Raw genomic sequence first — 24,689 nt, forward strand, 5'->3', positions numbered from 1 at the left:
CTTATCCTCACAAGGGTGACAGGGGGTGCTGGAGCCTATCCCAGCTGTCTTCGGGTGAGAGGCGGGGTACACCCTGGACTGCTGGCCGGCCAATCACAGGGCACATATAGACAAACAACCACCCAATTGAACTCAGGTCTCCTAGCTGTGAGGCCTGTGCGCTAACCGCTAACCGCTAACCAGTCATCATTCATTCATTCATTCATTTTATACCGCTTATCCTCACGAGGGTCGCGGGGGTGCTGGAGCCTATCCCAGCTGTCTTCGGGCGAGAGGCTGGGTGTATACAGCCTGTACTGGTGGCCAGCCAATCACAGGGCACATATAGTCAAACAACCATTCACACTCACATTCATACCTATGGACAATTTGGAGTCGCTAATTAACCTAGCATGTTTTTGGAATGTGGGAGGAAACCGGAAAAAAAAACACTTACGAATGGGGAGAACATGCAAACTTTACACAGAGATGGCCGAGAGTGGAATTGAACTCGGGTCTCCAAGCTGTGAGACCTGCGTGCTACCCACTCTTGCGGCCAAAATTCATTCATTTCATTTTCTACCGTTTATCCTCACGAGGGTCGCCCACGTGGGGGTGCTGGAGCCTATCCCAGCTGTCTTCAGTCGAGAGGCGGGATACACCCTGGACTGGTGGCCAGCCAATCACAGGGCACATATAGACAAACAACCATTCACACTCACATTCATACCTATGGACAATTTGGAGTCGCTAATTAACCTAGCATGTTTTTGGAATGTGGGAGGAAACCGGAGTACCCGGAGAAAACCCACGCATGCACGGGGAGAACATGCAAACTCCACACAGAGATGGCCGAGGGTGGAATTGAACCCTGGTCTCCTAGCTGTGAGGTCTGCGCGCCAACCACTCGACCGCCGTGCCACCGTTAACCAATATAGTAGACATTCATTCATTCATTTTCTACCGCTTTTCCTCACGAGGGTTGCGGGGGTGCTGGAGCCTATCCCAGCTGTCTTCGGGCGAGAGGCTGGGTGTATACACCCTGTACTGGTGGCCAGCCAATCACAGGGCACATATAGTCAAACAACCATTCACACTCACATTCATACCTATGGACAATTTCAAGTCGCTAATTAACCTAGCATGTTTTTGGAATGTGGGAGGAAACTGGAGTACCCGGAGAAAACCCACACATGCACGGGGAGAACATGCAAACTCCACACAGAGATGGCCGAGGGTGGAATTGAACCCTGGTCTCCTAGCTGTGAGGTCTGCGCGCTAACCACTCGACCGCCGTGCCACCGTTAACCAACATAATTATAGAAAATATGATGTCTTAGACATAGATTAGATATAACAAACTCACATGTTGGCATTGACAGCGTACTTCCTGTGGCAGCCATTCTCTCATCAATGGAATGTTACGACACTTAGCATGTTTTTGGAATGTGGGAAGAAACCGGAGTACTCGGAGAAAACTCCAACACAGAGATGGCCGAGGGTGGAATTGAACTCGGGTCTCCTAGCTGTGAGGCCACTTTTCCACCATGTTGCTTATTTAATTAAAAGTTGTGTACCAAATATCCCATATAATGACGTAACGGGCGGCACGGTGGTCTAGGGGTTAGCGCGCAGACCTCACAGCTAGGAGACCAGGGTTCAATTCCACCCTCGGGCATCTCTGTGTGGAGTTTGCATGTTCTCCCCGTGCATGCGTGGGTTTTCTCCGGGTACTCCGGTTTCCTCCCACATTCCAAAAACATGCTAGGTTAATTAGCGACTCCAAATTGTCCATAGGTATGAATGTGAGTGTGAATGGTTGTTTGTCTATATGTGCCCTGTGATTGGCTGGCGACCAGTCTAGGGTGTACCCTGCCTTACGCCCGAAGACAGCTGGGATAGGCTCCAGCACCCCCCTCCGCGACCCTTGTGAGGAAAAGCGGTAGAAAATGAATGAATGAATGACGTAACGAGCCCATATATGTTTAAATATATATTTTTTCTTTTTAAATTTAATGGGTGCGGCTTAAAAACTGGTGCCTTCTGTAGTCCGGAAATGACGGTATTTTTATGTCTCTGCACGTCACGCCGCATGTAAACTCATGACTGGAGCAAATCATTTCAATGACGCGCGTCGTTATTCACATTAATCTCTAAAATATTGCACCAACCACGCAAGGTCACGTGGTTGAAAACCCAGTAGTAGTATTTTTTTACTGCACTGCAAAGTACTGATCACCCCACCTGAAAGTCGGTGTTGGCGTTGCCAATCTGATTGACGTTGGGCAAAGACCCTCCGTAGTACTGCGGTCGCGGTTGAGATAAACGAAGCTGCTGGATCTTCTGGAACTGCACCTGTCAGTCAATGAAAAAAAATATTATAGAGAATGTTGATAACAGTTGATTGTTGATAATATTAATATTCTGAAGCAGGGATACACAACGATTAATTAAGCTAAGAATTACAGCGAATGCATCTTCAGACAAAGTGGAGTACACTTCTTGGCTGCCACCACTAGGGGCGCTGTTGGCTCAGCTCATTCTTAACGAGTTTGCGGTCTAAAGACGATTTCTGAGCCTACATTAAAAAAAGACCCATTCTGGTCCGTGAGTATGGAGGACCAAAACTGCCAAAATAATAAATAAAAGTGAAAATAAAAACAAAAATGAAAAAAAAATCAAAAAAATTAATATAAATGGAAATAAAAACAAAAATAAAAAATATATACATAAATAAATAAAAGCAAAAATAAATACAAAAATAAAAAAAGATTCAAAAATTAAAAATAAATACAAAAATAAATGTAGAAATAAATACAAAAATAAATATATAAATAGAATTACATATCAATAAATAAATAAAAGCACTCTGCTCTCATATGTATTTATTTCATGCTGCAGACAATGTCAGCTTGAAATGCAGAAGGAAAAACTATTCAAATGAGGGGGCGGTCCTAAGTGTGTCTTGGGTTGAACTGTTCGCCTATTGGTTGATCGACATGTGAGTGCGAAAAAGCTCCGTCGGGGAGGAGAGAGATCAGGCTCCAATAAGGCTTCCACCCGGAAAAGCAGCTAATCCGGGGAAGCATTATCCGAAATATCTGCTAGCAAACGGAGATCCCTGGAGATTGCAGCCATATTTACCGCCATTGAGAGTGGTGTGGTGACTTCCTCTTGCTGTGGCCGTTTGCAGGCTTACCTAGTCGATTTTCGCACTCACATGTCGATCAACCAATAGGCGAACAGTTCAACCCAAGACACACTTAGGACCGCCCCCTCATTTGAATAGTTTTTCCTTCTGCATTTCAAGCTGACATTGTCTGCAGCATGAAATAAATACATATGAGAGTAGAGTGCTTTTATTTATTTATTGATATGTAATTTTATTTATATATTTATTTTTGTATTTATTTTTAATTTTTGAATCTTGTTTTTTATTTTTGTATTTATTTTTGCATTTATTTATTTATGTATATATTTTTTTATTTTTGTTTTTATTTATATTTATATTTATTTTAGTGTATTAAATTTTTTTTTCCATTTTTGTTTTTATTTTCACTTTTATTTATTTATTATTTTGGCAGTTTTGGTCCTCCATACGTGAGCAGCATACTTACAAAAAAACACAAGGTTCCTTGTTGTTTAGTGGTAAGCTAAAAAAAGAGCTGCAATCAAAAAGTAAAGGATTTAATGAAAATAATGGCTTCTTTCTTAGCCCGATTTCCTAAAGGCCAATATTTGACATTTTTCTGCATTATCAACGGATCTGCAAAAAGTGAAAATAAATGCGATACACACTCCAGAACTAAATCAGAAGACCAGCGGAAAATAATTATTTGCATGTAAAATGCCAAAAAAGGAAAGATAAAAGAAGAGCAAGAGATTAAAAAAAAACTGCATTTAAACTCATATGAAGTGTTCATCGCACTGCAATGTTTATGATTTTAAAGCTGCGGCTCCAGCGGCCACTAATGAACGCCTGTGCTCAACCTGAAGCTCCATCGTTAAAGCGTTCTCTTGCATGTGGCGTCATATGGTTATTAGGCTGCAAGCATCCTCGTAAAGGCCTTCATTTTGGGTCCTTAATTAGGCAAACAAAAACTCACCGGAGCCTGCAGCAAAGCTTTGTATGTTCCGACAGCTTGTTCACATTTCCAATAAAATTATACGCAGATATAAATAAATAAAAAGTAAAAAAAAAAAAACACAGAAGACATTCAACGCTAATATTCTCTATTGATATTCGGCAAATCTTTTAATAATAATGTGCATTTCCATGCCAAATTATTAGCTTATAGAGCTCAGTGTCAATCACTGCCAGTAAAACAACAACTATTTGACGTGAACTGCTAGCTAAATTAGCTATGGACGACTGTGACCCGTCTTCTAGCCTATCTTGCAGTCCCGCTGTCAGTTTCAGTAAATAAAGTCTTCCAAGTTGTCTTAAAAGGGCTGCATGGCGAGCGAGTGGTTAGCACGCAGGCCTCACAGCTAGGAGACCCGAGTTCAATTCCACCCTCGACCGAGGAAACAGACACACAATCTTGCACAAGTCTTATTGATGTCTTAAATGGCTTATTTTGAATGTGTCTGCTATATTGGGTAATGGGAGTATAAAGGTAACTATAGGGGTGTTATTTCATGTCTAGAGGGCTCTAATAATGTTAAAAAACTGCATTTAAAAGGTTGCAAACAGGTTGTAAACTATGAAAATATACCATTTACAAGTAGGGAATTCTGGCTGCACAAGTGGTTAGCGCACGGCTAGGAGACCCGAGTTCAATTCCACCCTGGACCGAGGGAACAGACACACACACACACACATACACAAGTCTTATTGATGTCTTAAATGGCTTATTTTGAATGTGATTATGTCTGCTATATTGGGTAATGTGAGTATAAAGGTAACTATAGGGGTGTTATTTCATGTCTAGAGGGCTCTAATAATGTTTAAAATATGCATTGAAACGGTTGCAAACAGGTTGTAAACTATGAAAATTTACAATTTACAAGTAGGGAATTCTGGCTGCACAAGTGGTTAGCGCACAGCTAGGAGACCCAAGTTCAATTCCACCCTCGACCGAGGAAACAGACACACAATCTTGCACAAGTCTTATTGATGTCTTAAATAGCTTATTTTGAATGTGATTATGTCTGCTATATTGGGTAATGTGAGTATAAAGGTAACTATAGGGGTGTTATTTAATGTCTAGAGGGCTCTAATAATGTTTAAAAAAATGCATTTAAACGGTTGCAAACAGGTTGTAAACTATGAAAATATACCATTTACAAGTAGGGAATTCTGGCTGCACAAGTGGTTAGCGCACGGCTAGGAGACCCGAGTTCAATTCCACCCTGGACCGAGGGAACAGACACACATACACAAGTCTTATTGATGTCTTAAATGGCTTATTTTGAATGTGATTATGTCTGCTATATTGGGTAATGGGAGTATAAAGGTAACTATAGGGGTGTTATTTCATGTCTAGAGGGCTCTAATAATGTTTAAAATATGCATTTAAACGGTTGCAAACAGGTTGTAAACTATGAAAATTTACAATTTACAAGTAGGGAATTCTGGCTGCACAAGTGGTTGGCGCACGGCTAGGAGACCCGAGTTCAATTCCACCCTCGACTGAGGGAACAGACACACACACACACATGCACAAGTCTTATTGATGTCTTAAATGGCTTATTTTGAATGTGATTATGTCTGCTATATTGGGTAATGGGAGTATAAAGATAACTATAGGGGTGTTATTTAATGTCTAGAGGGCTCTAATAATGTTAAAAACTGCATTTAAAAGGTTGCAAACAGGTTGTAAACTATGAAAATTTACAATTTACAAGTAGGGAATTCTGGCTGCACAAGTGGTTAGCGTACAGCTAGGAGACCCGAGTTCAATTCCACCCTGGACCGAGGGAACAGACACACACACACACACATACACAAGTCTTATTGATGTCTTAAATGGCTTATTTTGAATGTGATTATGTCTGCTATATTGGGTAATGTGAGTATAAAGGTAACTATAGGGGTGTTATTTCATGTCTAGAGGGCTCTAATAATGTTTAAAATATGCATTTAAACGGTTGCAAACAGGTTGTAAACTATGAAAATTTACAATTTACAAGTAGGGAATTCTGGCTGCACAAGTGGTTAGCGCACAGCTAGGAGACCCGAGTTCAATTCCACCCTCGACCGAGGAAACAGACACACAATCTTGCACAAGTCTTATTGATGTCTTAAATGGCATATTTTGAATGTGATTATGTCTGCTATATTGGGTAATGGGAGTATAAAGGTAACTATAGGGGTGTTATTTCATGTCTAGAGGGCTCTAATAATGTTAAAAACTGCATTTAAAAGGTTGTAAACTGAGAAAATATACCATTTACAAGTAGGGAATATCTCGGCGAACCCACGCCCGTATTGGCCGATACCGATTCAAGTAAAGAACGCAAATATCGGTTGATCCTTACTCCAGACATGAAAAAAAAAAACACCTCATAGTCCCCTTTTACACTCACTACAAGACTCCATTACAGACTTTCTCGCTGCATACAGTGTACTACTGAGTTCTTGAGTCGCGGGCGTAAACATGAAAGCAGCCAATTGTAATCCCAGTTGTTGATGTAGTGTTAGATTCCAACCTCAACCTTGTGGCTGTGGCACAGGTCACCGACAGTCCATGCCTGAATGAAAAACTTCCAATTGCTGTGGCCTCAAAGCCACATCCTTTTTCATTGACCACCTCAGACATCACAGAAAGAGCACAATGTAACGCAATGAGTAGACCATTTTACCCCCCCCCCCCCACACACACACACACACAATAACAGGAGCATATTATGAAAGAAAATAACTATTCAGTACATGGTTGTTAGGTCGGCGTATGAGTTGTCAGTCATCCAGGTCGTGGAATCGAGGCGACTACTTCTTGGTTGACTTAGTTGAATGACCTGTCGTTATGCAAAACGGTCATTCGCCGTCACATCTGGCAACAATGGACTCATTCAATCATCATTTATCATAGAAAGTAACAGCTCTCTCTCTCTCTTTCTCTCTACAGTACATTCATGGCCATTCTTAAGACGAGTCAAAAGACAAGTCAATAAATCAATGCGATCGCTAAGCAAGGCTCAATGGACGTCATTCTTATGACATTGCATGAGTTATTGCTTAAATGATGAAATGACATGGTTCATTAAATGAAATTAAAAAGAAATTAGATCACATGTTAGTATGAAGCGATTGGCAACAATGTTTTTTTTATTTATTATTGAATTGTATTTTTAGAAGTTGCCGCGGACATTACGGATGCTCTTCCCAGATTGCACACTCCCTTTGGAGTACTTAAATGCATCCCTAAGGGAACTGATGCAGATGTTAAGGAACCACTTTCCCCGTTTCCTGTTTCCCTGCTGGATGCAATTTTATAAAGTGTTTAGTTAGTTCTGAAAAACTTTGAATGTGGTTCTCAAATTACAAGAACTTGCGTGACTCGGGTACCCGATTCGTTCAAGTTACCTTTCACACAACTCACACTAATCGGGTATCCAATATAATGAAGATACTTATCAGCTGGTGTGCAGAGAGTCCCATGAAACGGGTACTCGATTGTACCGAGTCACTTGTCAGAGTGCATGCACAGAAGTTGTGAATCGGGTATTCGATTCACTCAAATCGCCTGTCACATTGTGAATTCCGCAGAAACTCGCATGAATCGGGTATCCGATTCATTCAAGTTACTTGTCACACAACCCGTGCTCAGACACTCGCATGAAACGGGTACTCGATTGCATTGATTCACTTGTCAGAGTGCATGCACAGAAGTTGTGAATCGGGTATTCAATTCACTCAAATCACCTGTGACATTGTGTATTCGCAGAAACTCGCCTGAATCGGGTATCCGATTCATTCAAGTTACTTGTCACACAACCCGTGCTCAGACACTCGCATGAAACGGGTACTCGATTGTATTGATTCACTTGTCAGAATGCATGTTCAGAAGTTGTGAATCGGGTATTCAATTCACTCAAATCGCCTGTCAACATTGTGCATTCGCAAAAACTCGCATGAATCGGGTACTCGATTTTATTGATTCATTTATCAGAGTGCATGTTCAGAAGTTGTGAATCGGGTATTCAATTCACTCAAATCACCTGCCACATTGTGCATTCGCAAAAACTCGCATGAATCGGGTACACGATTGTATTGAGTCACTTGTCAGAGTGCATGCACAGAAGTTGTGAATCGGGTATTCAATTCACTCAAATCGCCTGTCACATTGTGCATTCGCAGAAACTCGCATGAATCGGGTATCCGATTCATTCAAGTTACTTGTCACACAACCCGTGCTCAGAAATTCGCATGAAACGGGTATCCGATTCATTCAAGTTACTTGTCACACAACCCGTGCTCAGAAATTCGCATGAAACGGGTATCCGATTCATTCAAGTTACTTGTCACACAGCCCGTGCTCAGACACTCGCATGAAACGGGTACTCGATTGTATTGATTCACTTGTCAGAGTGCATGCACAAAGGTTGTGAATCGGGTATTCAATTCACTCAAATCACCTGTCACATTGTGCATTCGCAGAAACTCGCATGAATCGGGTACTCGATTGTATTGATTCACTTGTCAGAGTGCATGCACAAAGGTTGTGAATCGGGTATTCAATTCACTCAAATCACCTGTCACATTGTGCATTCGCAGAAACTCGCATGAATCGGGTACTCGATTGTATTGAGTCACTTGTCAGAGTGCATGCACAGAAGTTGTGAATCGGGTATTCAATTCACTCAAATCGCCTGTCACATTGTGCATTCGCTGAAACTCGCCTGAATCGGGTATCCGATTCATTCAAGTTACTTGTCATACAACCCGTGCTCAGACACTCCCATGAAATGGGTACTCGATTGACTTGAAAACTGGCATGAATCGGGTACTTGATTTACTCAAGTCAATTGTCACAGAATGCGGGCTCAGAAACCGGCATGAATCTGGTATCCGATTCAATCAAGTCACTTGCAACCCAGCGCGTGCACAAGAACTGTCATGAACCGGGTATCCGATCACACATGCCCTCCCTCCCCACCCCACGTGCTAATTAACACAAGTATAAGTATCGGTGAGTTCCAATTCAGTTTTTAAAAAAAACTCACAATTTTGAACGACTCGTTCATGACTCGCACAACTCCATTGAAAAACACAAGAGAAGAAGAAACAGTATTTTTACCCTTGAGACAGTGAGGTCCGTCATCAGCTGTTCGAAGGCCCGCGTCTCTTCCGCTTGCTTCTGGTTGTGCAACGCTATCTTCTCACTGAACTTCCGGGGGTTCGAACCCCCTGTTCCCGGGGAGCCGGACATGGTGCCCCCCCCTCCAGCGACTTTGAAAAAAAGCTGAATCAACGCTCTATTTTTTAAGATCCATTACAAAAAAAGTCAAACTATATCAGAACTTGATGGATTAAAAAATAAAATAAAAGTTGTCACAACTGAGTTAATTATCTGCGTTGATTGTAAGACTTGAAATGAAGTTAATAATGCAATACGAGTTGATATTGATACTCTATTTCGACTTTAGCCGTGAAAGCTAACACAACATAACACGGAACATGAACGGAGTAGCAAGTTAGCTAGCCTAGCTAAACGGACTTGTCACATCCACCTGTAACGTTTTCACACACACACGCCAACAAAAACCACATTGCCCACCCGTCGACGTTCCAATTCGGTAAACGGTTACCGAACGTAAACCGGCGTGAGTCGCACTTAAAGGGTTTAGCTAGACATACTCCACAAAGTATATGCTACGTTAGCCGGAATCTTGCTAACAGCGTTAGCTTAGGAGCAATGGAGCTTTTCTCGCTAAGTTGGATTTCAACAAGTGTCCGCCGAGCTTATCCGGGACTCACTCCGTGGGTCGACTTTCTCCAGTGGGCGAAAAAAAAACTGTTTTTCCACTCACATACACACACACACTAAGTGTTCACACTTGTTCCCACAAATCCATACTTTAAACGCTAGATGACAGCGGGAATGGAGTCTCTTGCGTTAATCCACGGGCAGCACAGCAGACCTCAAACTCCGACCCGACGACCCCATATGAACATAAACACCAAGTCCGGAGGATCGAAAGTCATCAGTTGTTGTCGATTGTTGTGCTAAGTTTCCGCTTGTCGCGTCGCCATGTTCGTCGTCGCTTGACGAGGCTTGTTGCAGCAACTCTAGTCCGATGGCTTTTTTATCTCCAGTGCTGAGAAAAACATTACCTCGTTAAATTCCACCCATTCCCCGAAAGACCACACGGGGGCGACAAATCGTTGGCCACGATAAAGGGATCGGGTTAACCGCAGAGTGGTATATAATATATATAATTCAACATTCTAAAACAGCACATTATCTCCAATTAAATATTTTTTAAAAAGCCCCACCCCCACAATATTTTTTTGCTGCATTTTTCAATTATAAAAAAAATATGGCCTTACCTCCGTTTTAATGGTTACAAAATGCTTCTGCATATGTAACAGCTACCAATATCGTCAGTATTAAAATTGATGGTGCTGGAATATTTTCACAGTCATAGCATAGAAAATATTATAATATAAATATAGAAAATATATAATAAAAGTCACAATTATGAGATAAAGCCATAACTATGAGATAAAAAGTATAAATTATGACATAAAAAGTTTCAAATTATGAGATAAAGTCATCATTATGAAATTAAAAGTTAAAATTACAAGTTAAAAAAATCAATAGAGTAAAAAGTAAAAATTATGATGTCAAAATTGTGATAAAAAGTCATAACAATAAGCTAAAAAGTGGAATTTATGAGATATAGTCAAATATATGGGATAAAAAGTATAAATTATGACATAAAAAGTCTTAAATTATGAGATTAAGTCATCATTGTGAGATTAAAAATTAAAATTATAAGATAAAAAAATCAATAGTGAGATAAAAATGAGATAAAAAGTCGTAATTGTGAGATAAAAAGTCACAATTATGAAATAAAGTCATAACTGAGATTAAAAAGTGGAATTTATGAGATATAGTCAAATATAAAAGATAGATAAAGTCATCATTGTGAGATTAAAAGTTAGTCAAAATTATGATAAAAACTCATAACATTAATCTAAAGATTAAAAAGTCAAAATTATGATAAGCCAAAATTATGATAAAAACTCATAACATTAATCTAAAGATTAAAAAGTCAAAATTACAAGATAAAAAATCAATTGTAAGATAAAAAGTCAAAATTATGATAACTCAAAATTATGAAAAGAAGTCATAATTATGAGATAAAAAGTAGACATTGCCAAATAAAGTCCTAACTATGAGATAAAAACTAGAATTTATGAGATGAAGTCATAACTATGAGATTAAAACCGGAATTTATGAGATAAAAAGTATACATTATGAGACAAAAATTCACAATTATGAGATAAAGTCCTAACTGTAATAAAAAGTGGAACTTATGAGATAAAAAGTCGTAATTATGAGAGATAAAAAATTATAAATAATTATGAGATTAAAACATTGAAATTACAAGATAAAAAGTCAATCATGAGAAAAGAGCTCCGAAATTATGAGATGAAGTCATAACTACGAGATTAAAAGTGGAATTTATGAGATAAAAAGTATACATTATGAGACAAAAATTCACAATTATGAGATAAAGTCATAACTGTGATAACAAGTGGAACTTATGAGATTAAAAAGTCGTAATTATGACATATAAAAAAGCAATAATTATGAGATTAAAACATTGAAATTACAAGATAAAAAGTCAATTATGAGAAAAGAGCTCCGAAATTATGAGATGAAGTCATAACTATGAGATTAAAAGTGGAATTTATGAGATAAAAAAGTATAAATTATGAGACAAAAATTCACAATTATGAGATAAAGTCATAACTATGAGATTAAAAGTGGAATTTATGAGATAAAAAGTATAAATTATGAGACAAATATTCACAATTATGAGATAAAGTCATAACTATGAGATTAAAAGTGGAATTTATGAGATAAAAAATATAAATGATGAGACAAAAATTCACAATTATGAGATAAAGTCATAACGGTGATAAAAAGTGGAAGTTATGAGATAAAAAGTCATAATTATGAGAGATAAAAAATTATAAATAATTGAGATTAAAACATTGAAATTACAAGATAAAAAGTCAATTATGAGAAAAGAGCTCAGAAATTATGAGATGAAGTCATAACTATGAGATTAAAAGTGGAATGTATGAGATAAAAAGTATAAATGATGAGACAAAAATTCACAATTATGAGATAAAGTCATAACTATGAGATTAAAAGTGGAATTTATGAGATAAAAAATATAAATTATGAGACAAAAATTCACAATTATGAGATAAAGTCATAACTGTGATAAAAAGTGGAAGTTATGAGATAAAAAGTCATAATTATGAGAGATAAAAAATTATAAATAATTGAGATTAAAACATTGAAATTACAAGATAAAAAGTCAATTATGAGAAAAGAGCTCAGAAATTATGAGATGAAGTCATAACTATGAGATTAAAAGTGGAATTTATGAGATAAAAAGTATAAATTATGAGACAAAAATTCACAATTATGAGATAAAGTCCTAACTGTGATAAAAAGTGGAACTTATGAGATAAAAGTTGTAATTATGACATATAAAAAAGTAATAATTATGAGATTATTTTGGCTTTTTATCTCATAATTCTGACTTACTTAACTCAGAATTGTGACTTTTTATCTCATAATTATAACTTATATAAATTATAATTTTTTTTTTGGCGGAAAGGGGCTTCCATATCGATTTTACCAAGCAGTAGTGCGCCAAAGAAAAGGAAAGCCATGAACTAAAAGTGAAAGTGAAAATGGCAATTAAATTTTTTAATAAAAAAAAAATATTTTGGCAGCTTTTTTGGTCCCGACTGCTTGACTGTTGCAACCATAAAGTCTAAAGTAGAATTCATGTTTTTCATGTGTTTTGAGTATTTTTTTGTATTTGTATTTGCGATGCTAATCAGGCTCTATCAATCAGCTCAGCAAAGAAAAAACACAATCTGTGGACATAAAACATAACATTTTTATAAGTGATCATGATATTCATAATATTTCAAGAAAAAAAATACAGCTGTTAAACATCTGGCGACAGTTACGTGATGCAACATCGTAGAAAATAAACCTGCAAAGGCGCGACAACCAAGCGTATTCGGGGCGTTTGACAGACGTTGGACAACCACGGCGGTCCAAGTCGGTCGGGGGCTTTTCAGCAAGCGTAAAAAAAAAGGTTACATTGGCGGCTAAATCAGTCCGTGGCCGTTTGTTTCCTCTATTTCCCGTAAAATTTCTTATTGAGCAAGAAAATGAGCAGGTTGACGTTGATGGTCGCCCTGTCGAAGATCTTCATCACGGCCACGCCTTCGTACTGCAGCTGGAGGAGATCCTGAGGGCGACAGAAGGAGAAGGAGAAAACACACAATGACATCTTAGCTACGTGCTAGGTCAACGTGCAACGTTACAATGGAACTGTCATGGCCGACGGTGTTGAGAATGACAACGGTGTTGGCAAGCGTGGTTAACAGAGAAAAAAAACAAAACAAAGTCTGTTATTCTAATCTCATAATTAGGACTTTTAGATCTCATAATTAGGACTTTTTATTTCATAATTCACTTCTTATCTTGTAATTTCAATGTTTTAATGTTATAATAATGACTTTTATAGCTCATAATTACAACTTTTTATCTCATAAATTATCTTATCTTGTAATTTCAATGTTTTAATCTCATAATTAGGACTTTTTAATCTCATAATTAGGACTTTTTATTTCATAATTCACTTCTCATCTTGTAATTTCAATGTTTTAATGTTATAATAATGACTTTTATAGCTCATAATTATGACTTTTTAGCTCATAAATGACACTTTTTTTCAAAATTGACTTCTTATCTTGTAATTTCAATGTTTTAATCTCATAATTAGGACTTTTTAATCTCATAAATTCCACTTTTTATTTCATAATTGACTTCTTATCTTGTTATTTCAATGTTTTAATCTCATAATTACGACCTTTTATCTCATAAATTACACTTTTTTTCTAAATTGACTTCTAATCTTGTAATTTCAATGTTTTAATCCCATAATTATGACTTTTATAGCTCATAATTCTGACTTTTTATCTCATAAAATCCACTTTTTATTTCATAATTCATGTCTTATCTTGTAATTTTAATGTTTTAATGTTATAATAATGACTTTTATAGCTCATAATTATGACTTTTTATCTCATAAATTACACTTATTTTTCTAAATTGACTTCTAATCTTGTAATTTCAATGTTTTAATCCCATAATTATGACTTTTATAGCTCATAATTACGACTCTTTATCTCATAAAATCCACTTTTTATTTCATAATTAACTTCTTATCTTGTTATTTCAATGTTTTAATCTCATAATTACGACCTTTTATCTCATAAATTACACTTTTTTTCTAAATTGACTTCTTATCTTGTAATTTCAATGTTTTAATGTTATAATAATGACTTTTATAGCTCATAATTACGACGTTTTATCTCATAAATTACACTTTTTTTCAAAATTGACTTCTAATCTTGTAATTTCAATGTTTTAATCTCATAATTAGGACTTTTTAATCTCATAAATTCCATTTTTTATTTCATAATTAACTTCTTATCTTGTTATTTCAATGTTTTAATCTCATAATTCCGACTTTTATATCTCATAACTACAACTTTGTATCTCATAAATTCCACTTTTTTTCAAAATTGACTTCTAATCTTGTAATTTCAATGTTTTAATCTCATAATTATGACTTTCTTATCTCATAATTAGGACTTTTTATCTCATAAATTCAACTTTTTATCTCATAGTTAGGATTTTTTACCATAATTAGGACTTTTTATGTCAAACTCCTTTTGTGGCAGGGCTGAAATGCTGTGGAAATGTTTTGGTTTGGGATGAAGTTCATGATCAAAACTTCTTGATTGCCATTCATCTCCATCTAATCTAAATACTCCATCTGTGGAGTATTTGTGAAAATTAATATTTGTAGCATTCTCCAAACGTTGGGCCGTGACTGCATCTACATCAGCCTACCATACCTGGTATTCTAACTGTAAAGTCTCCAAGTGTACCCCCATGAGCTTGGCCTTCACGTCAAACACGCCAACAGCCTCGGATGGAGAGATTTCAAAAATAACATTCTTGAACCTGCCATGTGAGAAACACAAACATTGGAAAGTATTACATGGGGCCAATGAATGAATGAATGAATGAATGAATGAATGAATGAATGAATGAATGAATGAATGAATGAATGAATGAATGAATGAATGAATGAATGAATGAATGAATGAATGAATGAATGAATGAATGAATGAATGAATGAATGAATGAATGAATGAATGAATGAATGAATGAATGAATGAATGAATGAATGAATGAATGAATGAATGAATGAATGAATGAATGAATGAATGAATGAATGAATGAATGAATGAATGAATGAATGAATGAATGAATGAATGAATGAATGAATGAATGAATGAATGAATGAATGAATGAATGAATGAATGAATGAATGAATGAATGAATGAATGAATGAATGAATGAATGAATGAATGAATGAATGAATGAATGAATGAATGAATGAATGAATGAATGAATGAATGAATGAATGAATGAATGAATGAATGAATGAATGAATGAATGAATGAATGAATGAATGAATGAATGAATGAATGAATGAATGAATGAATGAATGAATGAATGAATGAATGAATGAATGAATGAATGAATGAATGAATGAATGAATGAATGAATGAATGAATGAATGAATGAATGAATGAATGAATGAATGAATGAATGAATGAATGAATGAATGAATGAATGAATGAATGAATGAAGACACCCGGTCTGGAACTTACTGGTTGGGTTGCAGGTCCTCGATGGCGATCAGCACACCCTTCTCGTATAAACGCGAGGCCGTGTATTTCTGGGAAACTTGTTTACTCTTTTTGGCCTTGCTGACTCCGGGCTTCGACAGCCTGCAAAGAAACATCGGATGAGTCGGCATCCTTCGCCGGATTCGTTGGGATGAATCCCATTACGGAGAACTCACTTGCCCTTGCCCAGCGAGGATAAGCGGCATAGAAAATGGATGGATTGAATAAGACATATTTACAGTAAGACACAAATAAGACATTCCAAAAGCATGCATGTTAGATTAATCGGTGATTAATTGGTATGAATGTGAAAGTCGGGATAGGCTCCAGCATACCCCCGCGACCCCAGCGAGAATAAGCGGCATAGAAAATGAATGGATTGAATAAGACATATTTACAGTAAGACACGAATAAGACATTCCAAAAGCATGCATGTTAGATTAATTGGCGATTAATTGGTATGAATGTGAAAGCTGGGATCGGCTCCAGCATACCTCCGCGACCCTAGTGAGGATAAGCGGCATAGAAAATGAATGGATTGAATAAGACATATTTACAGTAAGACACAAATAAGACATTCCAAAAGCATGCATGTTAGATTAATCGGCGATTAATTGGTATGAATGTGAAAGTCGGGATAGGCTCCAGCATACCCCCACGACCCCAGCGAGAATAAGCGGCATAGAAAATGAATGGATGGAATAAGACATATTTACAGTAAGACACAAATAAGACATTCCAAAAGCATGCATGTTAGATTAATCGGCGATTAATTGGTATGAATGTGAAAGTCGGGATAGGCTCCAGCATACCCCCGCGACCCCAGCGAGAATAAGCGGCATAGAAAATGAATGGATTGAATAAGACATTCCAAAAGCATGCATGTCAGATTAATCAGTGATTAATTGGGATGAATGTGATAGCCTCCAGCATACCCCCACGACCCCAGCGAGAATAAGCGGCATAGAAAATGAATGGATAGAATAAGACATATTTACAGTAAGACACAAATAAGACATTCCAAAAGCATGCATGTTAGATTAATCGGCGATTAATTGGTATGAATGTGAAAGTCGGGATAGGCTCCAGCATACCCCCGCCACCCCAGCGAGAATAAGCGGCATAGAAAATGAATGGATTGAATAAGACATTCCAAAAGCATGCATGTCAGATTAATCAGTGATTAATTGGGATGAATGTGATAGCCTCCAGCATACCCCAGTGACCCCAGCGAGAATAAGCGGCATAGAAAATGAATGGATTGAATAAGACATATTTACAGTAAGACACAAATAAGACATTCCAAAAGCATGCATGTTAGATTAATCGGCGATTAATTGGTATGAATGTGAAAGCTGGGATCGGCTCCAGCATACCTCGGCGGAGAACTCACTTGCCCTTGCTGGCCAGGTTGTCCATGCAGGTCTTAATATATTGATTATAGGAATCAATCTGCACGTTGTAAAAATTGGTCTTGGAATTGAGCGCCGTGTTGGTTTGCTGGAGTTTCACCAGCTCAGCTTTCCTGCGCTGGCGATACCGTCTCTGGTTTCTGATGTCCTGTAATGCAGACAGATCGATCTCGATATCGTACGAATGATGCGATACCATGTGATATTGTCTTCTTCCAACCTTGGCTATGTCGTTAATGAGGTCCTGGTAGCGGTTCTCGGGATTGACTTTGCCCAGCTCGGCTAACCGCGTCAGGTTGCTTTGAATCCGCTCCTTCTTCCCTTGTAATGTGAGGCTATCGTCCATGACCGGTTTGACCTGCTTCATCTTCTCTGGGGTCTTGGCGTCGCGGATGGCTCGCCGTTGCATGGCGCGCTGGTACTCCTCTTCCTGTCGGCGCAGAATTCATTAGCATTAGCTACTCGTACTAATGAAATATGACTTTCTTATCTCATAATTAGGACTTTTTATCTCATGAATTCAACTTTTTATCTCATAGTTAGGATTTTTTTACCATAATTAGGACTTTTTATGTCAAACTCCTTTTGTGGCAGGGCTGAAATGCTGTGGAAATGTTTTGGTTTGAGATGAAGTTCATGATCAAAACTTCGAGGGACTTTGCAATTCATTAGCATTAGCTACTCGTACTAATGAAATAAAAACAAATAATAAATATGTTCAAATAATATGTTCTCAGTTGTGCAGAAAATCCCTCGTTTGTCACTGTGATAAGTGAATTTCAGTGAAATATAATATATAAATTAGATAAATTAATATTAATATAAAATATAATTTCAAAATAGTCTATTTTTGTAGGTAAAAATATGGAAAAAAAACACATCATGATGTTTTTTTTAACATTATTAGAGCCCTCTAAATAAAAGCTAACACCCCTATAGTCACATTTACACTCCTATTACTAATATTGTCAATATAATAAGACATCGGGATCGGGAAGACCTGGGTTCCAATTCTCTGCTTGGGTATCTCTGTGTGGAGTTTGCATTAGATTAATTGGTGATTAATTGGTATGAATGTGAAAGCTGGGATAGGCTCCAGCACCCCCCGCGACCCTCGTGAGGAAAAGCGGTAGAAAATGAATGAATGAATGAATATAAATTATATACATATCATTTCAAAATTGTCTATTTTTGTAGGTAAAATATGGAAAAAAACACAACATTATTAGAGCCCTCTAAACATGAGCTAACACCCCTATAGCCACATTTACACTCCTATTACACAATATTGTCGATATAATAAGACATCGGGATCGGGAAGACCTGTGTTCCGATTCTCTGCTTGGGTATCTCTGTGTGGAGTTTCCATTAGATTAATTGCTGATTAATTGGTATGAATGTGAAAGTTGGGATAGGCTCCAGCATACCCCCGCGACCCTAGCGAGGATAAGCGGCATAGAAAATGGATGGATAGAATAAGACATATTTACAGTAAGACACAAATAAGACATTCCAAAAGCATGCATGTTAGATTAATTGGCGATTAATTGGGATGAATGTGATAGCCTCCAGCATACCCCCACGACCCTAGCGAGGGTAAGCAGCATAGAAAATGGATGGATTGAATAAGACATATTTACAGTAAGACACAAATAAGACATTCCAAAAGCATGCATGTTAGATTAATCGGTGATTAATTGGTATGAATGTGAAAGTTGGGATAGGCTCCAGCATACCCCCGCAACCCTAGCGAGGATAAGCGGCATAGAAAATGGATGGATAGAATAAGACATATTTACAGTAAGACACAAATAAGACATTCCAAAGGCATGCATGTCAGATTAATCAGTGATTAATTGGGATGAATGTGATAGCTGGGATCGGCTCCAGCATACCCCCGCGACCCTAGCAAGGGTAAGCGGCATAGAAAATGGATGAATTGAATAAGACACATTTACAGTAAGACACAAATAAGACATTCCAAAAGCATGCATGTTAGATTAATCGGTGATTAATTGGTATGAATGTGAAAGCTGGGATCGGCTCCAGCATCCCCCCGCGACCCTAGCGAGGATAAGCGGCATAGAAAATGGATGGATAGAATAAGACATATTTACAGTAAGACACAAATAAGACATTCCAAAAGCATGCATGTTAGATTAATTGGCGATTAATTGGTATTAATGTGAAAGTTGGGATAGGCATACCCCAGCGACCCTAGCGAGGATAAGCGTCATAGAAAATGGATGGATTGAATAAGACATATTTACAGTAAGACACAAATAAGACATTCCAAAAGCATGCATGTTAGATTAATTGGTGATTAATTGGTATGAATGTGAAAGCTGGGATAGGCTCCAGCATACCTCCGCGACCCTAGTGAGGATAAGCGGCATAGAAAATGGATGGATTGAATAAGACATATTTACAGTAAGACACAAATAAGACATTCCAAAAGCATGCATGTTAGATTAATCGGTGATTAATTGGTATGAATGTGAAAGCTGGGATCGGCTCCAGCATACCTCCGCGACCCTAGTGAGGATAAGCGGCATAGAAAATGGATGGATTGAATAAGACATATTTACAGTAAGACACAAATAAGACATTCCAAAAGCATGCATGTTAGATTAATCGGTGATTAATTGGTATGAATGTGAAAGCTGGGATCGGCTCCAGCATACCTCCGCGACCCTAGTGAGGATAAGCGGCATAGAAAATGAATGGATTGAATAAGACATATTTACAGTAAGACACAAATAAGACATTCCAAAAGCATGCATGTTAGATTAATCTGTGATTAATTGGTATGAATGTGATAGCTGGGATAGGCTTCAGCATACCCCCGCGACCCTAGTGAGGATAAGCGGCATAGAAAATGCATGGATTGAATAAGACATATTTACAGTAAGACATAAATAAGTCGTATGTGTAGCTAGGGTGAGGGCGGGGCTTGTAGACAGGAAGTGATGTCAGGGGTTCAGAGTTGAGTTTTAACTAATGGTTTTTTTTTGTTTTGTTTTATTAGAAGTAATAGTGACATCATTCGAACCAGCAGTAAAAACCTGTCGTTCGGGGTCGGGTGAACAAGTCTGGTGCTTGTGTGTCTCACCCCATATTACAATAACATTACCGACCACATATAAATATTGTGTAACCTGACCTGCTCCGGACCAGCTGTTGAGTCCAATATCTCAGTGAGAGTCTCACCAGGCTGGAAGCGGATCACATCCACAATCAGCCTCTTGGTGCTAGAATGAAAAATATAATATAAATATTAAATATAAATATGAGTTTATTGAATGAATGTAAGAAACGTACTTGAGCAGGAGGGTCTTGGCGTCCACTTCAGTGTTGGCCTCACCAGGGACATCGAACTTGTTCGTCAGTGTAAGTGACACCTCGGTTTTTCCCATGACCTCCTTGTTCGGGTCATCAGGAGGGAGAGGATTTTCACCTGTGGAACACAGATATTAGTAAACAACTGCGGCTTTGGTGGTTAGCGTGGAGACCAGGGTTCAATTCCACACTCGACCATCTCTGTTTGTTCTCCCCGTGCATGCGTGGGTTTTCTCCGGGTACTCCGGTTTCCTCCCACATTCCAAAAAAAAAACATGCTAGGTTAATTAGCAACTCCAAATTATCCATAGGTATGAATGTGAGTGTGAATGGTTGTTTGTCTATATGTGCCCTGTGATTGGCTGGCCACCAGTCCAGGGTGTACCCCGCCTCTCGCCCGAAGTCTTGTATTTGATCTGACAAATCTTAAGTAAATTTGATCAATGGTCTTCCTGCCTTATAGACAAACATGACTAAATTGAGGGCTAAATGTAGGCCTCACAGCTAGGAGACCCGAGTCCAATTCCACCCTCGGCCATCTCTGTGTGGAGTTTGCATGTTCTCCCCGTGCATGCGTGGGTTTTTCCCGGGTACTCCGGTTTCCTCCCACATTCCAAAAAAAAACATGCTAGGTTAATTAGCGATTCCAAATTATCCATAGGTATGAATGTGAGTGTGAATGGTTGTTTGTCTATATGTGCCCTGTGATTGGCTGGCTGGCCACCAGTCCAGCGTGTACCCCGCCTCTTGCCCGAAGACAGCTGGGATAGGCTCAGATTATGCATGATTCTGTTCACTCACCAATGAGGGACTCGACAGTGGGAACCTCTCCCAGGTCCTCCAACAGCTCGTGGACGGGATCGTTGTGCTCCGGAGCAATAGCATCCTGATGGTCCAGCAGCAGCTTCAGCAAAACAAATCCATATGCGGTGCATTAAGTTTTTAGTTCATATTGTGTGCTAAAAGTGAGCTGCTGTGGCTACTTAGTGCTTTTTCTGCTTTGGTTAATGTCATTAATCCGCTTCAGGAGGTCCGACTCAAACCAAAACAGACTTAAACCAAAGCACATTTTCCCAAAGAAACTGGAAATTGCAGGTCATTATATGACAGTATAACAACATAAGAGTCAAAGTGTCGTTTTACTAAGAATAATGTGCTAACTACACTAAATTCATCACACAGCAAGTTAACACTCAAATAGTGTATCTGACAAACTTGTACCAAAGTGTTTTTTAAATAAAAAAAAAAAAACTCTTAAAGTTTTCTCACAAAGTATTTGTGAGCAACTCATTCATTGGGGCACTGAAATGACGTCAGCCTCCCTCTGGGCTCTGGTGGACAGAGGCAACATAGCAGCGCCATTCCACCATTTTCTATGTTGCTATTCGTCCAATTAACTGCAGTATAACAACGTAAGAGTCATTTTTACTAAGAATAATTTGCTAACTACACTAAATTCATCACACAGCAAGTTAACACTCAAATAGTGTATCTGACAAACTTGTACCAAAGTGATTTTTTAATGGAAAAAAAAAACTCTTAAAGTTTTCTCACAAAGTATTTGTGAGCAACTCATTCATTAGGGCACTGAAATGACGTCAGCCTCCCTCTCAAGATGGCAGCGAAAAAAACAGATGGTATTTCGGACTCTTTTCGGAAAGTGGGTGAACGCAAGCCAAGGCAAAACATTAGCAAAAAATTTGGCATGTTAACCGAAAACGCACTACTCGAGGATGACTTTAACCAAGGTACCGCTGTGATTAGTTTCTTGGGAGCGCTGAAAGGACGTTGCAGTCACTTTGTCTGGCGATCCTTGAACGCACCACAGTGTGACACGGTAATAAGCATTGTATACTGAAGTGCCTTTGTAATTATTATGTTTGAATGTGTGTAATTTGACTATATATTGACAACTGTAAAATTGTCATGCAATCTGCTATTATTATTTATTATTTTATATTTATATTTAAATATTTTAAAAATAATAAAATATTATAATAATTAAAATAAAATTAAAATAATAATTATTATATTATTATTATGTAAAATATGCAAATATAACAATATTATTATATATAATTAATATAATAATTACCATTAATATAATAAATATAATAATCATAATAGTTATAATAATAATATAATAATTATTATTTTAATTTTTATTATTATTATTATGTGCTTGTGTCCCTTTTTTCAGGAGCACTTTGTAAACAACAGACCATGTCAAACAACGAAATTGATACAACCATCAAAAGGTTGGCTCAGGCCATGATGCCAGGTTGTATGTTGACTTTAAATGAAATACTTTGGAAAGATTGGGCGGGCCGTATTCAAACACTTGGCGGGCCGGATGTGGCCCCCGGGCCGTAGTTTGCCCACCCCTGACTTAACCTATGAATTATATATATATAGCTATATCATAATACTCACCGTGTGAGTGTTAATAATCTCTCCAATGGAGATGTAGATGACAGGTTTGGTGACGTTGACTAAGTCAGAGTATTGATCCACGTTGAATTTATCTTCAAGTGAAGGGACATCACATGCTGTCAAAAAGTAGCGCCTGCGGAGAAGAAAAAAATATGACACGGTCAAATATGCAAAAAATTAAAAAAAAAAAAAAATTCGAGTATCACACCGAAACTTCTGATAAGAATTGCTGAGATATTCATTGATGGGATTCAGGTGGGCGTTATCCCCGAGGAACATCTTGTTGGAGGCGGCGTGCTGCAGCATCTTGGCGACGGAGCCCAGGTTTCGGCGCTGCTCGTTGGTGAGCTGGCCGCCCGCCGACATCTCGATGATGTCAAAGGCGTCGGGGGCGACGATCGCTGGGTTCATGTAACGGTAATACAGAAGGTTCCCCACGATCTGAAATGCCCAAAATCAAAATGTTCTGTTAGAGATAGGACTCTTCGGTGTGTCGGATTCTGAATGGGGGGGGGCGGAAAGCCAGATGGGAGGAAACTCGGTTTTTGAATGGCCCAGATTCAGTTTTACAAAAATGAATTGAACTCGGGTCTCCTCGCTGTGAGGGCTACATTTAGCCCTCAATTTAGTCCTGTTTGTCTATAAGGCAGGAAGACCATTGATCAAATTTACTTAAGATTTGTCAGATCAAAATACAAGACTTCTTCTTGAATCTGCACTCTCAGCATCATTCATTCATTCATTCATTCATTTTCTACCGCTTATCCTCACGAGGGTCGCGGGGGGTGCTGGAGCCTATCCCAGCTGTCTTCGGGCGAGAGGCGGGGTACACCCTGGACTGGTGGCCAGCCAATCACAGGGCACATATAGACAAACAACCATTCACACTCACATTCATACCTATGGACAATTTGGAGTCGCCAAATGACAAAATGACTTAAGTGTAAAAAAAAAATTATAACTTATGTAAAGAATAAATATAAAAAATAAAATGATTAAGAAATATGTAAAATGAATATTCATAAAATAAAAAAAAGTCGTGAATAAATATAAAAATGACTTGAAGAAAAGTGTAAAAATTAATTTGATAAAATAAAATAAAGTAAATTATGACAAAATATAAAAGTAAAAATGACTTAAAAGTGTAAAAATAATTTGATAAAATAAATAAATTAATTAAGAAATTAATTAATAACGAAAGAAAATTATCCAGTCCAGGTAGACCCTGGACTGGTGGCCAGCCAATCACAGGTCACATATAGACAAACAACCATTCACACTCACATTCATACCTATGGACAATTTGGAGTCGCCAATTGACAAAATGACTTAAGTGTAAAAAAAAAAAAATTATAACTTATGTAAAGAATAAATATAAAAAATAAAATGATTAAGAAATATGTAAAATGAATATTCATAAAATAAAAAAATAAGTCATGAATAAATATAAAAATGACTTGAAGAAAAGTGTAAAAATGTATTTGATAAAATAAAATAAATTGAATTGTGACAAAATAAAAAAGTAAAAGACTTAAAAGTGTAAA

At 37.6% G+C, this 24,689-nt stretch overlaps 2 protein-coding genes across 2 annotated transcripts in view; both read right to left on the reverse strand.

Annotated features, from left to right (window-relative positions):
• crtc3 (CREB regulated transcription coactivator 3) overlaps positions 1-10,293 on the reverse strand; it is a 41,823-nt gene extending 31,530 nt beyond the window's left edge. Inside the window, exons 1-2 of the mRNA XM_058078533.1 lie at positions 9,225-10,293; positions 2,224-2,334 (exon numbers count right to left, since the gene is read on the reverse strand). Of these exons, the coding sequence (XP_057934516.1) occupies positions 2,224-2,334; positions 9,225-9,356 (243 nt within the window). The 5' untranslated portion in view covers positions 9,357-10,293. The remainder of the gene's footprint in view (positions 1-2,223; positions 2,335-9,224) is intronic.
• Positions 10,294-12,977: 2,684 nt separating this feature from the next.
• The window catches only part of iqgap1 (IQ motif containing GTPase activating protein 1), a 62,827-nt gene continuing 51,115 nt past the window's right edge, over positions 12,978-24,689 (reverse strand). Inside the window, exons 28-37 of the mRNA XM_058077422.1 lie at positions 23,354-23,586; positions 23,146-23,278; positions 21,514-21,616; positions 20,695-20,830; positions 20,537-20,624; positions 17,594-17,803; positions 17,355-17,521; positions 15,944-16,063; positions 15,119-15,227; positions 12,978-13,440 (exon numbers count right to left, since the gene is read on the reverse strand). Coding sequence (XP_057933405.1) covers positions 13,327-13,440; positions 15,119-15,227; positions 15,944-16,063; positions 17,355-17,521; positions 17,594-17,803; positions 20,537-20,624; positions 20,695-20,830; positions 21,514-21,616; positions 23,146-23,278; positions 23,354-23,586 — 1,413 coding nt within the window. The 3' untranslated portion in view covers positions 12,978-13,326. The remainder of the gene's footprint in view (positions 13,441-15,118; positions 15,228-15,943; positions 16,064-17,354; positions 17,522-17,593; positions 17,804-20,536; positions 20,625-20,694; positions 20,831-21,513; positions 21,617-23,145; positions 23,279-23,353; positions 23,587-24,689) is intronic.

The sequence above is a fragment of the Doryrhamphus excisus genome, chromosome 7 (genome assembly GCF_030265055.1).
Source record: "Doryrhamphus excisus isolate RoL2022-K1 chromosome 7, RoL_Dexc_1.0, whole genome shotgun sequence".
Classification (NCBI taxonomy): Eukaryota; Metazoa; Chordata; class Actinopteri; order Syngnathiformes; family Syngnathidae; genus Doryrhamphus; species Doryrhamphus excisus.